The sequence below is a fragment of the Caenorhabditis remanei genome, chromosome IV (genome assembly GCF_010183535.1).
Source record: "Caenorhabditis remanei strain PX506 chromosome IV, whole genome shotgun sequence".
NCBI lineage: Eukaryota > Metazoa > Nematoda > Chromadorea > Rhabditida > Rhabditidae > Caenorhabditis > Caenorhabditis remanei.
Window position 1 is genome coordinate 14,424,873 of NC_071331.1, and position 15,267 is coordinate 14,440,139.

Here is a 15,267-nt window from a genome sequence, read left to right on the forward strand (position 1 = left end):
GTTTATTGAATTGAATCAGAAAAGCATAGAAAATTCAAAATATATAAATTCAATAGTATCCAGGCGGGCAGCATATTTACTTGCACTGTTCCTTCTCTCCGTGAACCTTGATGTCAAGAGTGACGTAGGTCATATCGTAGGTTCCTCCGATCTTGTCTTCTGGGATCAAGTACTTTCCGACGCGGACACAGTTCTGAAAATAAGGAATTTGATGACAGATGTAAGAGTAAGAACTGTGAATTATTGGGGGATATCAGATGATGACTTACTGGCTTGGATGGGTTGCAGTTATGGGTGATCAAAAGGTATGGAACAATGGTGTGGGTCTCATCTTCCTCTCCGTAAACTGAGAATTCTCCCTCAGCATCAGTGTTCTTGGTAGCCAAAAGATCATCTGGGTCAACTGAAAACAAGATTTGATTTAAAATTTTATTGAATAAGTCTTTAACTTACGGGTGTCCTTCTCGTAGAGTTGGATTTGAACGTTAGCCAAACGTTTTTTGTTGCAAACGGCAACTCCATTAACAGTAATATTCTGAAGACGGGCGGTGCATTCGAGAACACAAGCAGAAAGCAAAAGACACACGACGAGCGAGCGCATTTTGAACGATGAAGTTGGGGAAATGGACTGGCAGAGGGCTCTATTTATATTGAGATTCTGGGATTAACAACAGTTGTTTCGACTCTTTCTCAAAAGAATCAAAGAAACGAGCCAATTGGCATTTAGAGCTCATTGAGCCGAAGAGTGAGAGAGCCATCACAACAACAAGATGTTTTGAATGAAGAAAGAATGTAGGTGATGATAGAGGATTAGGTTGGACTCGATTGAAAACAACTTGACATCACAATAGAGAAAATAGGAGAATGAGTCATTCAAAGTTCAATAACATATTCTGGATTTTTTTGAGAAGGGCAGTTGTATCGAAGTGAATCTAGTGTTGTTTCCTGTAGATGTATTGATGATTGATCAGGCTGGGAGATTCAGACAGGAACATATTCTGAATGCGTACAATCGTCAAGTTGAATTCTACAAATAATCTAATATCAGGCAGATCCGAAGTTGAATCCAACATTGGAATTTCTTTGTCGGCCTCTATTTTTGATAGCTGCTCATTTCTGGCTATTTCTTACTGTAGGAAAATTAAAACGTCTGCGTATTCACGCATTCACAACTTGTTTCTTCATGACTATTCCATCAATTAATTTCAGAAATATCCTCATCTCTGATCCACCTCATCCGATTCAATCTTTTCTTTTTCATGGATCCTCCGATGATCATGATCATCGCCGTTTGTTTATTGAATTGTTTATGTCTTACCGAAGAGAACAGATTCAAAAACAAAACCATTGGGATTCACTTTCTTTTTTATTAAACTGCTCATTGAGATTTATCAATTGAAAAATCAAACAACGTGCATTCAACTCAACACTCAGATTTCCACAATCTCAAAAATTGATTTTTGGTTTTTCTAGCTGATCAGTGAAGTGGTCAACACAAGTTTCCATCGCTGAAAGCAATCGTCTCCGTATTCATTTTTTACGAAGAACAAGTACTTTATAATTTGAAGGCCAAACTTCCCAAATTCCAACTCATTCCAGAGTTCTTTGCTCGAATTCCGCTAGTTTTTGGTTGGCTCTTTGTAGACTCTTTTTTCAAACAAAGCTTGAAACTAAATTACTCAGTAGTGAAAGAGGAGATTTGCACCCAAACATGTATCATTCTACATCAGAAACTACAGTGCTTGTGGCTATAAAACTCCAAATAGAATCCAAAAACTTGTTCTTCTGAAAGAGGAAGCATTTTCCGCCTGCTCTCATCTCTTCTTCCTCATGGTTTCTGCTTGTCACGTATCTTTTTCTATCTCTCAGAGTTTCCTTGATTCCTGAACTTTTTCGAATTCCCGTCAGTGTCACCAAATGTCAAATCATTTTGACTCGTTTCATCTCTCGAGAACATTCCAAAGTTTCTCTTTTCCAATCGAACAGTTGGCAATCGAAACAATTAAAAAGAGAAACCAGAAATCATATTCATTTTTAGAGGGATAATTGATTCATACGGGTTTATGTATATACAGAAAAAAATTATTGAAAAAAGTCAGATTTAATTGCACTTCGTCTTCTCGCCGTGGACAATAATATCGAGAGTCACATAGGTCATATCGTACACTTCTCCGATCTTTTCTTGTGGAATTTGATATTCGGAAACACGTTCACATCCCTGGAGAAAAGAAATTGATTATTATCACTTTAAAAGTATTCTAAAATCTAATCCTGACCTAATTCTGTTTTCAGAAAAGTTAACGAAGTTCGGACAATAGAATAGAAACTAGAGTTAAATTCCATCAAAATTCCAACTAAAAGATCTGAATTGTATCTCGAAACTCACTGGTTGAGTATTGCAATTATGATGAATACGGATGTATGGTTCGATTTTTCCAATCTCGTCTTCCTCTCCGAACAACTCGAATTCTCCTTCCTTGTTGGTATGGATTTGAGCCAATTCGTCATTTGGGTCCACTGAAATTTCATTTTTTAATCTTAATGTAATTCTTAGAATGTCAACTTACAAGTATCCTTATCAATGAGAACAATATGAGCATTTGCAACTCTTCTCTTATTACAAACGGCGATTCCCTTGACGGTCACATTTTGAAGCTTTGCAGAAATCTCAAAGACTGCTAGAGACAAAAGAAGAATGATTGCAAGACGAGACATGTCTGAAATTTGGAAGTGATTATAGAAGAGAAAAGAGGTTTTTTAAGTTTGCAAGAAGGAAAAAATGTTGGAAGTTTCCATTGTAACCAGTGCACTTATATAAGCGATGGGCGTGTCTTAAACCGGAAAGCATGTGATCGTTTCGTTTTTATAAATATTCGCAATGCATCCATCCATTTCAAACAGGTGACAGAATGAAAACGGGGGAGGAATCGTAGGAATCGAAGAACAAAAGTTTTCATGTGGAGGGACCACTGGAAAAACGTAAATATAGAAATAGATATCAGCGACCAAATGACTCATTTGATGGAGGGATACTATTAGATTTGTGAACTTCTTTCGAATGAAGATACGAAATGATAAAAATAGATTTGTTCAACGTTTTGGAATGCACGTTTCGTTGGTTGGGAGCATGGAGGTGATTAATTCGTTGAGGCATAGGAATTCCGTACTTTGAAAACTCTTGCAATGATTAGCTACGAGATATCATTTTCAAATACATTTAATTCTATAAGCTCCAAAAATTTTGGAAATTACTAATTTTGATATTTAATTCTTAGAGTAACAGTAAGACCTATATGAAACTGGATAATCACGGATAACATACCGTAAAACCTCTAACAGTAAAAACTGTTAATAAGATGTTTTTATAGTCAATTTGATAGTCAAAGCAGTTGAGATATTGTGCTCCAAACTCTTGCTACTGGGGGCATCTTTATTAGAAACTTTACGGTATACTTCTTATCCAAATCTTTTGAAGTGAAAAATTTTTGAGATAATTTTTCAGAAGTCGTTCCCAGTTTATATAATTTCTGTCTGATTTATCCTCCAAAACGAACATTGTTCAGAGAATTCATCAATCTAATTTCGTTTCAATTTCTGATTGACTTCTTAAGTGGAAAACATATTATCTTTTTAGAAGATATAGAAATGTGATAATGAGACAACTCTCCCCAAACCAGAAATGCTCATTCTTTTCTCTTGAATATCACATAGATTCTACAGTAACTGATCTGCTCGTTGGATTCGAATGCACTTTGATCATTTCATAGCTTTTGTTCTTTCTCTCTTTCTTCCACTAATTATTTTTCGAGTGAGCTTCGTCGATTGCGTGGTATCTCTCTGTGTATCTTCAATCTGAATTATCTCTGATAAGTGTAATGACACTTTAAAGATGGAAGAAAGTGACAACTGACTCGAATGTATTCGATGTGTTTATAAACATTGGAAGAGAAAAGAAATCACATGGAAAAGGGATCCACGTGATTGACAACCATCGGAGTGACAAGACGATTCGATTGAACTCGGATACATTTTGATCCAATGAAATAGAGGGAATTCGAAACTTGACTTCAGAAAGCATTCACAGAATCAAAAAAAGAGATTTAAAAATATGGCTTTATTGTAGGCAATATATCAATCTTCTTGTAAATTAATAGATTTCCCCAACCATTTTCTCATTTCCATTTCATTATCACATGATTTCGGAATGGTTACTGGTACTCGGACTGTCATTCGGCACCGTGGTAAAGCAACCGAGTTTAGTAGGATTATAGCTGCAAATAAATTTTTTTAATTAAAAAAAATCTTATCAAACTTACAGGTATTCTCCAGTTCGGGAAATAATGAAACAAGTTGCTCAGGTAGTCGTCCACGCAAATGGAATGATAGATCTGTGTCGTTCGGACATATTGAAAATGTCAGATATTCTTCAGGTGAATCATCTTCTTCTGTGAATGCAGTTGAACAAAAGTCTAATTGAGACGTAGAAGCTTCTGAAAATATTCAAAATAGTAAATCTGGAATCTTTAGCCATAATGGGGAATCAGAACACAACCAAACTAGAAAATCTGTTATTTCTTATGTCCTGTACAGCATTGAGATTTAATGTTGCTGACAGCATAATTTGCAGAAACTCACCAGAGAAATTGAATAAAGGATCGTCAAATTCTTTACTATCTCTCTTCTTCATTTCTTGATTGCCATCTGGCTCCACTTCTGTTTCCATCTGTCCACTCGTGCTTTCTTCAAAATCTTCCTCAACTTCTTCTGAATCTTCTTCAGTCTTCACAATACAATCTGAAGTACTCGGAACCATCTCTTTCTTCTTCATCATTTTTTCAGCCACTCTTCTGGAAACTGCTCGTTTCAGCCGTTTCCAATGAAACTCCGCAACGTGATCTTTATCTGGATTCTCTACGTTACAGTAGCCGCATCTGGATTCAGTTTTTAACGTGTTTAATTTGAATGTGAACTTACATATTTATTTTAAGACATTCCAACGAATGCCTCGAATGTTGCACAGGAGATTCACTAATATGTTCGCATTTTTCACATTTAACAGAACGAAAATGCAGTTTTTTAATATGACGATCTAGCTGAAATAAAGTTGAAACGGAGTTTACAGATGAGGACTCTACCTCTACTCGCTGCTTGAAAAATGATTCACAAGGAATACAAACGAATGCAACCTTTTTCAGGCAAGATGTTTGATGAGCTGTCAGATCTGCTTTACGAGAAAATGAAGCTCCGCAATGTTCACACATCTGGAAACATTGAAATACTCTTTGAAAGAACTCTAAAGATATTATCTGAAACCTTTTCTCTATCTCTACATCTGATGTAGTGTTGTCGTAGACCATCATTTCCCGATTCTATGATTTCTCTACATCTTTTGCATCGATGAAGTTCATGTACTGTCTGCCAAATAAATCATTCAAACGATTCCAAGATTCGAAGCTTGCTCACCCGTCGATGAATTTTCATTTCATATGTGGTTTTGAATAAATTTCCACATTTATCACATGCTATCCAATTCACTTCAACTCCAGATTCATTGGAATGTTTTCTGGAGAGATGTCGGGTCAAATGTGCTTTTTGAACAAACTTCTCATCACAGTAATCACAAGAATAATCTCGAACATTTAGATGAGTCATTTGATGACGTTGTAGATGAGAAAGACGTGGAAATACCTGTAGATTCGAAGATTCAAGACAGGTACAAATGGACTCAAACAACCTTATCACACATGCTACATTTCAATGGTTCCACTGATCTTTTCGATTCTTCTGATCTTGATTTATTTGTATGCATCCGTAATTCATGTTTCGTCAGATACCTGAACTACTTTTTAATTCCAGATCTTTGAAATTAATCATTTAAGATCTCACCGTTTCAGATCAAATGTTTTCAAGCATTCGTTGCATTTATAGCGTACCATTCTTGGTTTCTGAACTTGAATTAAGAAACTTAACAAGATTTTTTGAACACAGCTTCTAAAAACAGGAAAGTGTTTACCAGTGATTATATTCTAACTTTTTTCAACAAGAGAATAGAGCGTGGAACCCAAATTATTGTTTATTTCACAATATTACAATTAGAACCAGAAGAAAAAGATGGTAGTGAATGAGTACTTGATGCATATAAAAATGAAAACATACAAACATTTATACAGAAAAGGGTTTCATCTTCAGTTTGAGACAACGGATTCGTCATCATCAAAATCGATGTCGATGGCGTCGACAGAATCTTGAAGCTCATCGAGTCCGGTTACTTCTTCGAGCCGTTTTGGAGAGTTCATGACGTCACGTACGAACTTCCAACCGTTCTGCTGATACTGGTCAGCGATCGAGTCACCGCATGCAACGCATCGCTCGAATCGTTTGACGATAGGATGAATCTGTAAAATGAATTGTTAGAAAATATATTTTGAACAATGATATTACTTGTTGGAATCTATTGAGAAAACCACGGATTTGGTGGGGAGCTGCGCCAAGAAGTGTAGTGTTGTCATCAAGACTGGCTGGTGTTTCAAGAGGATTCGGGTACTGTAGAACCGAAGCAAGAAGCTCTACAGCCAATCCAGACACGATCATTGATGTTCCAGGACGAGAAACCTAAAAACGAATCAAATACATATGAATTTCGTTTTAAACGTACAGTGCACTGTTGGTCCAGAGTTCTATCAGATGTCGAGTTGCCAGGGGCAGTGACATCACTGCAGAAATAACACGAGAGTTGAGAGTAAGGGACTGCTTCCGAATTCGAATCGTCAGATACACTATCCTTTCTCGATCCGATTCCATGCCTAATAATAACGTAAGTATCGAATCCAATAGCAACGCTGATAGCCATTTTTCTGTGTTTGCATGCGAGAACTGTTGGAAGCCATCGAGCTTCTCTCGAATCCAGAGCGAGGAAAACCACATCGTGATCTTTTACTAATTGCTCAAGTTTCTCGATATCTTTCTGTAATTGCTCTTCCTCCTTTTCGTCAATCGTATGTCCAGGCATCGGGACAGTAAGTCGATGAGCAGTTGCCTGAACCGACGGAAATATTCTTTGAAGAGCGGCCACAGCAGTTTCAGCTTTTCCACGTCCCAATCGAGCATCTTCGAACTCCGACAAACTCTGTCGTACTGGATTACTGTAGCTGACAGTAGAGTTGTCCACAAACGAAATATGGCGAACTCCCCATGGAACGATACCACGAGCAAGGTTGCAACCTATAGTACCGGCACCGAGAATAAGAACCTGGAAACGAAGAAAATATTTATACGTCTAATCGACTTTTCACTCACCTTCAAGTTTGAGTACCGTTCCAATTCGAGATCCGGATTCAACCTCCATTTGATCAACTTCAAATTCAAATCTACTGATTCTTCCATCATGATTTTTGGATCAAAATATTTCTTCAAATCAGCCGAATAATGCATTTCCCATCCAGAAGATCGTGGAACTCCGCTTTGAAGACCTTCGGATGACACCCATGAGAACTTGAAACCAACGCTGCCAGCTGATCGAAGACTAATAATGTTGCAATATGTCCAAGAAGGGTGAAGCTGAGCTACCGCAGCGAGAACATTACGGACTAACCATCCGGCTGATGAAGAAACAGGGCATGGATCTGCTATTACAATAATGATCTCGTCTGGATTATTATTATTTTCCAGTTGTGGGAGGTCTAGAATCTCATTCGAGACATTTGAGAGCAGAAATACTGGAGAAGATGTCTTCTCATGATGAGTGAACAAATTAGATTCGTTGGCATTGTAGGCAGTCAACGGAACAATCTGAAATAACAATTGTTATTATTTTTTATTAATCATGAATTTACCTCTTGCTGAATTTCTTTAGGGAAGATTAGAGCTGGCACACAAGTTTTATAGATGTAATGGAATTTTTTCAGATCGGCGAAGGCAATGATGAAAAAGGTGTTTAGGAGTTGAGGGTTTTGCAGCCATGATCGAGATTGAACAGCATCCCAAATCTGTAAAAAAAGATGATAATCGTTCCTCCAGAACAGAAATGAGACTTAAAATTCGGATATGATTAGAAAATCAGTTGATTTCCTTGGATCAGCCTATATCTCCAGAACACAATCACGTAATCAATCTTACTTTAGTTGTTTTCAATTCCATTAGCTCTTCTCTACTGTTCGTGGTAGCTGCAGCTTTGAAACTTTCTCGAGTATTGTATAAAATGAGACTTCCAGAAATTGATAAACCGTTAGAGGCTTCTAATGATGACGTGAAGCTATCATGACTTAAAGAAAGCGCGCACTCCGACCCTTTCGTGTCATCTGAAACTTTCAAGATTCTAAACATTACGCATCTAGATTATCCTTACAGAGGGATAATTGACTGTAAATCTCTTTTGGTGACTCGTCTAGCTTCCAATCATGAAGTTTTTTCTTATTTACTTCCCTCCAGAACGCGGTATCAAGAAATGTCTTGAACGGAACAAATGTTGCCATTCTGCTCGACTCTGCAAAGAATAATGATTCTGAAATAATCAAGTCTCTTCAGTAATTTATTCAGGATTCACAAACCACCAGATGGGAAAGAAACGAAAAACGTGTGTATATGGTGGATTATAAAACAGAACTTTTTTCAATTGCTCAAAAATAATCAGAGGAAGAGATAAAAGGAGAACCAATTGGAGAGAAATAGTTTAAAGGGGATAAGAGAGAAAATGGAGGGGATCAATCTACACCGTTCGATTTACTTTTGAATTATAAGGAGGGAAATAAAGACGAACATATATATTTAATATCATCGTTAAAGCGACGACAGAAAATAATATGAAAGTGGGTATTGTTGAATGAGAGTAGCGTGTGGAGATGGACACAATCGATAAAAACACAATTTATAGTACAAAAGAGCAATCGCCGGGTTTAGGTGGATTGAATAAGAAAATGGGACGGGATGGAGATGAGACGGAGAGAGTGAGAGAGGAAAAAGAAAACATATCGTATTGATTGGTTGCGTTCTTCTTGTCTGGATGACAGCAGCCTTCTCACATGGCGTACTTCTGTGTCCACTCTCTGGCCAACTGGTTGTACCTGTAAATTCATAGAATGAGTTCAGACACAAAAATTATTTTTTACCTTTCACGATCTGTCTTGTAGATGCGAGCAATCTCTGGCACAAGCGGATCATCCGGATTAGGGTCACAGAGCAGAGAGCAGATCGAAAGAAGAACTAAAAGTTGTCATTTTATCGAATGGTCAGCCAAATGTGTTTGATTAACTAACCTTTCGAGATAGTCAAAGCTGGCGACCACTGAGAACGGAGAATGTCGAGACAAATGCTTCCGTTTGAGTTAATATTCGGATGATAGATGCGAGTTGTGAAAGCGACCTGCAAGAAAAAAGACATTTTAAAAACGTATTTTAAACTTCTGAAGTCTTACCTTTGGTGGTTTGAATGGATAATCTGTTGGGAAATGGATGGTGAGGAAGAAGACACCTCCCTGATATGGAGACTCTGGTGGTCCCATGATTGTAGCTTGCCAATGGAACAAATCGTCACCGACGGGCCCTGCGGAGCATTGTGCGGGTGGATCACGGCCCAGATCTTGGAGTTCCTAAAACAGATGCTTATCCAATGGAACTAATTTACTACAAACCTTCTGGATTCTTTTGAGAGCCATGTCGGTGTGCTGATTTGTTGATTGACCCGGCTACACCCGGAGTACACTGAAATTCAAATTTAATAGTTTATATACTGAACTGAGCAAAATTTCTATAGCGGAGGAATTGAGAGAAAAAACAATACAATCCGAGGGTGAGAAGTATTTAGAAATACGAAAGAAACCAGCGCATCTGCTTGTGGGGGACCGGGCGCGGCGAAAAATCGATGTTGGAAGGACAGCGCACCCAATTTGCACTATGATGAATATATTCTTAGCGTATATGAGACTGATACTATCAGTTTTGATAAGTTCTGAAGGAATGAATTTAGTGGGTGGCGGAACCGAAAAAGATGGACAAAAAGAAAACATTTCGAAATCGATGGAACGTTCTAGAATTAAGGGTTTATCGATTTTTTCCAGAGTTTGAAAAGTTCCAGAAAATTATTGCAATTTGTTCTTTCCGTTTGATGGATCGAACATTTCTCAACAACTCTTTCCCCTTCATACAGAATTTAATGAACTAAACTGGTTTTTTCCGAAAATATTTCACATACGAAATATTATGAAAATACCGTATGACCTTCCTGAATGGCGGGAACTCGAAGATTTTCAGATAATCACTCTGAAATCGACTAAAGACACGCGACTTGTCGCCTCACGAGATGGTGAGGAAGCAAGGAATGGCCACAGGCCGCGGTGCGGGTGTGTGCTGTCTGTGAGTGAAAATGAGCGATTCAGACTAGCGGCTAGGCGGAGAGACGCCAGAATGAAAAGCATCATATTGAAGAAGAGGGCGCCAGACAACGATCGATACACAGCGCTGTGGGTCTTGAGACGACAGCTACACTCGCTGAACTGCCGCAGTCTCTTCGTATTGAGGAAGGGAGCGAAGAGAACTGAAACGATAAGAGTATGACTTTGGAACCGCAGAGAAGTAGAGATATGTAATGACTCTTTAGGGAGCTAGAGACGCAGATGCTCATGTGATACTAGTGATTCAATTGAGTGTACGCGTGGACATGCACTCTTAGTATGACCCCGACGGTCGGTCTGAAATTTGAACTAGGAAGCGATGACTGAGAGGACATAAGAACTTCTGTTTCGATTTGAATTCTAGTCTGAAAATATAGAAGACGTAGTGGAACGAAATGACATCGGCCGATATCGGTTTAATAGAATCAAAAATTAGTCAGAGAGAAAATATAATATTACAAACCGGAGGAGGTTCAAGAACTAATAAGAATAGTTTCTTGTACTAAGGAACAACTATACGTTAGTCATCACAAAAAAAACAAAAAAAACGTTTAAAACTTGCTAAGACCACCGCTGTCATGTTATGACAGCATCAATCGAATTTTAGTACGCGATGAAAAGGGACGAAACTTTGGGAATCAGTAGCACGTAGCTGTAGAGGAAGAAACAGAAGAAAACAAAGGGTCGCCCGTGGTTTTGAGAAAAAAACGTGGAAAGCATTTTTGCTGCGTTTAAATTCGCGGGGTGACTACGGTCAAATTTCGCCGCGAGAACCAAGAAAATGAATTAAAATGCCGATATGGCTAAAGATATATAAAAAGATGAGTCACGGGTTTATTAATTTTAGAGTTATATTAGCAAGGAACAAATCATGGATTTGGTGGAAAAAACCGGTGAGAAATCACCCAGAAGAGAAAAGTGAAAACGTAAAATATCAATATTAGACAGCGTATCCGTTGAGGCGTGCCGAGTCGCGGAGCTCTGTAAATGTTGTCATGGTGATATGGAAATGCGGATTATGTTCTCTAGCCGCGAGAACAAGACAGAAGAGAAACCCACTTAGAATTGCGTGATGGATCTTTTTGCGAGCACCAATAGTAGACACTCCAATGTCCTTCAAGTTTTGTTCGTCAAGCAACAAGAATGCATGCATATCGATCTGGAAAACTCATTTTGAATATGTCATAATAGAAGATACAACATACTTCCTGGTCCCGCAACTGGATCATATACTCACTACAGCCAAGTTGAGCAAGTACCATTGAAGGATCCGTGAAATAGTTGATATCCCATTGTAGATCATAAGGAAGAGAATTGGAATCAAAAACGGAAGTTGATGCGGAGAATACTGAATATATGAACATTGGTTGAAAAGTAGTAACCTAGATAAGTACCATTTCTGGATGGTTGTTCAAATACTCTCGACATTCCATAATTCGTTGATGAAGCGGAGAAATCTGAAAGCTCTTCATCCTCTTCTCGTACACTGCATAATCCGCGTTGAGAATGATTCATGGGAAGAGATGAACTGGCTGCTGTCTAAAAATATGAATAATAAGAAGAGTATATTGAAATAGATTGAGTACTAGCCTGCTCGTTTGTCGATAAATCCAACATTCCTTTAAGTAAATCAGCTGGAAGAGAAGAACTGAAACCATATCCAGACCATAAATCAGTCGGATATCTTGGACTGGAGAGTACGGTGTCATCGAATATCGCCTGTGTTGCTTTCATTAGCATCTCTCCTCTATCAGCTTTCGGCTTCTTTTTCCAGATATCACTGAATCAAAATGAACGGTTTTTAACTGATTATATTTATTTATTCACCTATTTTTGCTGATATCTTTGGCTCCTTTTAGAATAGACGCAGCCAATGGAGAATCTTCTGGATCTGGTGATCTAGGTGATTCAATCGGAGGAGTTAAAAAGACACGTACACCCGAAGCCATTTCAGTTTGAAGTGGTGTCAATGATGGACCAGATACTGAATAAAGTATTATAGTTTTGCCGAAAAATGATCACCAAAAAACTAACTATTCATAACAGGATTTGGATCATAATCATCTGTACAAGAATATGTTGTTGGCGGAAGAGCGAGGAGTAATTCCCGAGATTGAAGTACTTCTGCTAGCTTTGATTCCGTCGATTTCATGGTTATTGTCTGAAAATGTATTTGTGTTCTACGTGAGAATCCTCTACAGCCACAGTTGTCAAGGACCGGCCCGGGCAAATTGGCGGGAAAGTCAAAATTTCAATTTTTTAAATAATTGTTGAGTATTTTCGCGAAAAAGTCAAATTTTCGATGAAAAATTTCAACATTTTCAAAAAAAATTTGGAAAAAAAGGGACTTTTTTTGAAGCTCGACCGGGCCTTGACAACTATGTCTACAACTAACCATAACATCTCCATTTTTTCTTTTACATCCAATTTGAAGTCCTCTTTCTTGCTCTAGCTGTTGAACGGGATAATGAATATCCATCACATTACAATCAAACTGGACGGTTACATTGGCAAAACCCTAAAAAATGATTTTTTTAAATCAGTATTGATGAATTGACCTACAATCAACATTTTCCGAACATTGAGAACTCCAGCCGGTGGTCCAACAACTGAAATTGACTGTGTTTCCGGGAATGTTTGGATTGTTACATTGTTTTTGTTACAAACTTCCCGAAGTCTGAAATCAATACATTCTCAGAATAGTTACAGAAACCTCTAACCTTTCTCTGTGTTCTTCTATATTTTCCAATTGATAATTGAGCTCCTCTCTCGCCAATACTGTTGTAGAAATATTCAAATACTCTTCTGTCTGAAAATAATCGTAATAATATTAAATTTCATAGTTAAACCTACCAAAAGAAAGTGATGTAGAACTAAACGAATTGCAAAAAGAACACTAGCATCTTGACTTCCAGTCATTTTTATAGCTAAAGTATAAATGTTTTGTTCTACTGAAAATTCTAAATCCATCTGGGACATAAGCGGTCGAAGGTCAGGAGATCCCGGATTGTACCATGGAAGTTTCATATAAACTGTCAGAGGACACATTGTCTGAAATTTCACATTTTGAGATGTCATTACTGTAAATTTATATCGAACCCTCAAATGTTTCAAAGCTTCATAAACGTTCATTGGAGTTCCAGATATCGAAACTTGATCACTTTTATTGGATTCTCTGAATACAAGGGGTCAGGAAAAGAGTTAAAATTCGAAAAACTCACGAATATTTGTTTGAATCCGGAAAATGAATATGACATGAAGTCATCTTCATTACTTTCTGAATTCCCCTTCCACCTTTTCCAATGATATGCGAATGAAGTGTGTGATGGAGTTCCATTTTCAGAGATATTCTCTCCTTCTGAAAGAAAAAGTTCATAGAAATTTCAAGAATTGCGTGACCTTTTAAGTCCACCAGTTCCAGTTTCTAAAATTGTCACAGGAACTTTCGAATCTACCGAAACTCTCAAGACGGTCTATTCATTACTTGTAGATAGTTTTCTCGGTCTTTTTCAAATCGTCATCAGAACTTTAAATGGTCAGTTTACTTAGAAAATCTCTCTCTCTCCTATCCTCATCAATTTTCCAGACGGACCGTCTATACATGGAGCATCAAGCAGGTGCTCAAGCAATGCTTCCACCTGGAACCAGATGCGATCAGTTCATTCTTCAAAAGATGTTGAGTGTCGGTGGATTCGGACAGATTTTTGAAGCAGGAACTATTGGAAATTCAAGAGAAAAAAGTGTTGTGAAAGTAGAAGCCAAGACGGCGATGGTGCAGTGTTACTCGGGAATTCAAACAATTTTTTTTGATTTTCAGTTCCAACTTTTATACAATGAATGCGGATGTATCAAGAGTCTGAATTCTGCATACAATCCAAATGGCTTACTCGAAGCAACACCATTTCTTCGTTTTCATGGATACGGTACTATCGATGGATATCGTTGGTTGGCTATGGAGAAGTGTGGTTCTAATTTGAGTGATTTGAGAAAAGCGACACCATTGAATCGATTCAGGTATCTGATGACGTGGATAACAGAGTCAAATCACTTATTTCAGTATTCCAACATCATTGTTCATTCTCTCGAAATTTATTGAAGCTCTTCAAATGATGCATACAATTGGATGGCTTCATCGTGACGTGAAACCAGCAAATGTTTGCATTGGACTTCACTCGCCACGTCATTTATACTTGTTGGATTTCGGGATGAGTCGAATTTATGTGGAGAAGGACGGGACTATCAAACCAAGACGAGTGACTGCTCCTTTCCGGGGAACTCTACGATACGTCTCAGTTAATATTCATCGTAGACAAGATGCCAGTCGATGGGATGACATTTGGAGTGCTTTCTACATTGCCACTGAGAACATGGTTGGTTATTTGCCGTGGCGTCGAATGGGAGATACGAAAAAAGTGGAGGATACAAAGGTTGACAGAAGGAAATCTTTACTAATAACATTCAAACAAATAGTTTCAGGTTATATCTGATCTATCTCGTCTCAAATATGGATCTGAATCAGCAAGACCAAATTGTATGAGAGTAATCGAAGATTATCTGAATGTCTCTCAGATCAATCCATCCTATTTTTACGAGTCACCACCTTATGATTTGATGCGTCGGGAAATTGTGAGCTATTGAGCAATTAAGTAACTGTTTTAATTCTTTGTTTCTAGGATACTGATCTTCGTCTTCGTGGTTACTCACTATCATCCGTTCGTCTCGATTGGATGACTGTACAGTATGCCCCAACATCTCAATATCACTTGAGCCCTTATTCAAATCAAAATCGCATGATGACGCCTCAGAAAATTCAGAAAAAAGTGGATAGAATGGAAAGAGAATACGAAAGATCTGTGTGCTTTTACTGATTTTCAAAGTAAAAA

At 37.9% G+C, this 15,267-nt stretch overlaps 7 protein-coding genes across 7 annotated transcripts; 1 reads left to right on the forward strand and 6 right to left on the reverse strand.

Moving 5' to 3' along the window:
• Positions 1-76: 76 nt before the first annotated feature.
• Positions 77-601, reverse strand: GCK72_014045 (uncharacterized protein; the record flags this gene model as incomplete). Its single annotated transcript, XM_003108009.2, has 3 exons — positions 77-193; positions 270-403; positions 454-601. 3 exons carry the CDS (start codon positions 599-601, stop codon positions 77-79), a joined length of 399 nt encoding a protein of 132 aa, XP_003108057.2.
• A 1,500-nt stretch (positions 602-2,101) lies between these two features.
• Positions 2,102-2,715, reverse strand: GCK72_014046 (uncharacterized protein; the record flags this gene model as incomplete). Its single annotated transcript, XM_003107902.2, has 3 exons — positions 2,102-2,218; positions 2,387-2,517; positions 2,568-2,715. The coding sequence occupies 3 exons, from the start codon at positions 2,713-2,715 to the stop codon at positions 2,102-2,104; spliced, it is 396 nt and encodes a 131-aa protein (XP_003107950.2).
• A 1,416-nt stretch (positions 2,716-4,131) lies between these two features.
• GCK72_014047 (uncharacterized protein) lies at positions 4,132-5,936 on the reverse strand (the record flags this gene model as incomplete). The annotated part of the gene is made up of 9 exons (XM_053730118.1): positions 4,132-4,271; positions 4,317-4,490; positions 4,636-4,931; positions 4,975-5,093; positions 5,136-5,261; positions 5,314-5,415; positions 5,464-5,688; positions 5,735-5,834; positions 5,887-5,936. 9 exons carry the CDS (start codon positions 5,934-5,936, stop codon positions 4,132-4,134), a joined length of 1,332 nt encoding a protein of 443 aa, XP_053584890.1.
• A 249-nt stretch (positions 5,937-6,185) lies between these two features.
• On the reverse strand, positions 6,186-8,471 carry GCK72_014048 (uncharacterized protein; the record flags this gene model as incomplete). Its single annotated transcript, XM_003107715.2, has 7 exons — positions 6,186-6,395; positions 6,442-6,612; positions 6,656-7,249; positions 7,297-7,788; positions 7,833-7,985; positions 8,116-8,297; positions 8,345-8,471. 7 exons carry the CDS (start codon positions 8,469-8,471, stop codon positions 6,186-6,188), a joined length of 1,929 nt encoding a protein of 642 aa, XP_003107763.2.
• A 542-nt stretch (positions 8,472-9,013) lies between these two features.
• Positions 9,014-9,649, reverse strand: GCK72_014049 (uncharacterized protein; the record flags this gene model as incomplete). Its single annotated transcript, XM_003108008.2, has 5 exons — positions 9,014-9,059; positions 9,105-9,198; positions 9,252-9,357; positions 9,410-9,583; positions 9,626-9,649. The coding sequence occupies 5 exons, from the start codon at positions 9,647-9,649 to the stop codon at positions 9,014-9,016; spliced, it is 444 nt and encodes a 147-aa protein (XP_003108056.1).
• Positions 9,650-11,324: 1,675 nt separating this feature from the next.
• On the reverse strand, positions 11,325-13,721 carry GCK72_014050 (uncharacterized protein; the record flags this gene model as incomplete). Its single annotated transcript, XM_053730119.1, has 12 exons — positions 11,325-11,543; positions 11,590-11,732; positions 11,779-11,919; positions 11,971-12,164; positions 12,212-12,368; positions 12,419-12,545; positions 12,780-12,902; positions 12,947-13,061; positions 13,105-13,193; positions 13,238-13,435; positions 13,484-13,559; positions 13,606-13,721. 12 exons carry the CDS (start codon positions 13,719-13,721, stop codon positions 11,325-11,327), a joined length of 1,698 nt encoding a protein of 565 aa, XP_053584891.1.
• GCK72_014051 (uncharacterized protein) lies at positions 12,354-15,252 on the forward strand (the record flags this gene model as incomplete). The annotated part of the gene is made up of 6 exons (XM_003089968.2): positions 12,354-12,377; positions 12,431-12,568; positions 13,971-14,398; positions 14,442-14,811; positions 14,861-15,010; positions 15,058-15,252. The coding sequence occupies 6 exons, from the start codon at positions 12,354-12,356 to the stop codon at positions 15,250-15,252; spliced, it is 1,305 nt and encodes a 434-aa protein (XP_003090016.2).
• Between the last annotated feature and the right edge of the window lie 15 nt (positions 15,253-15,267).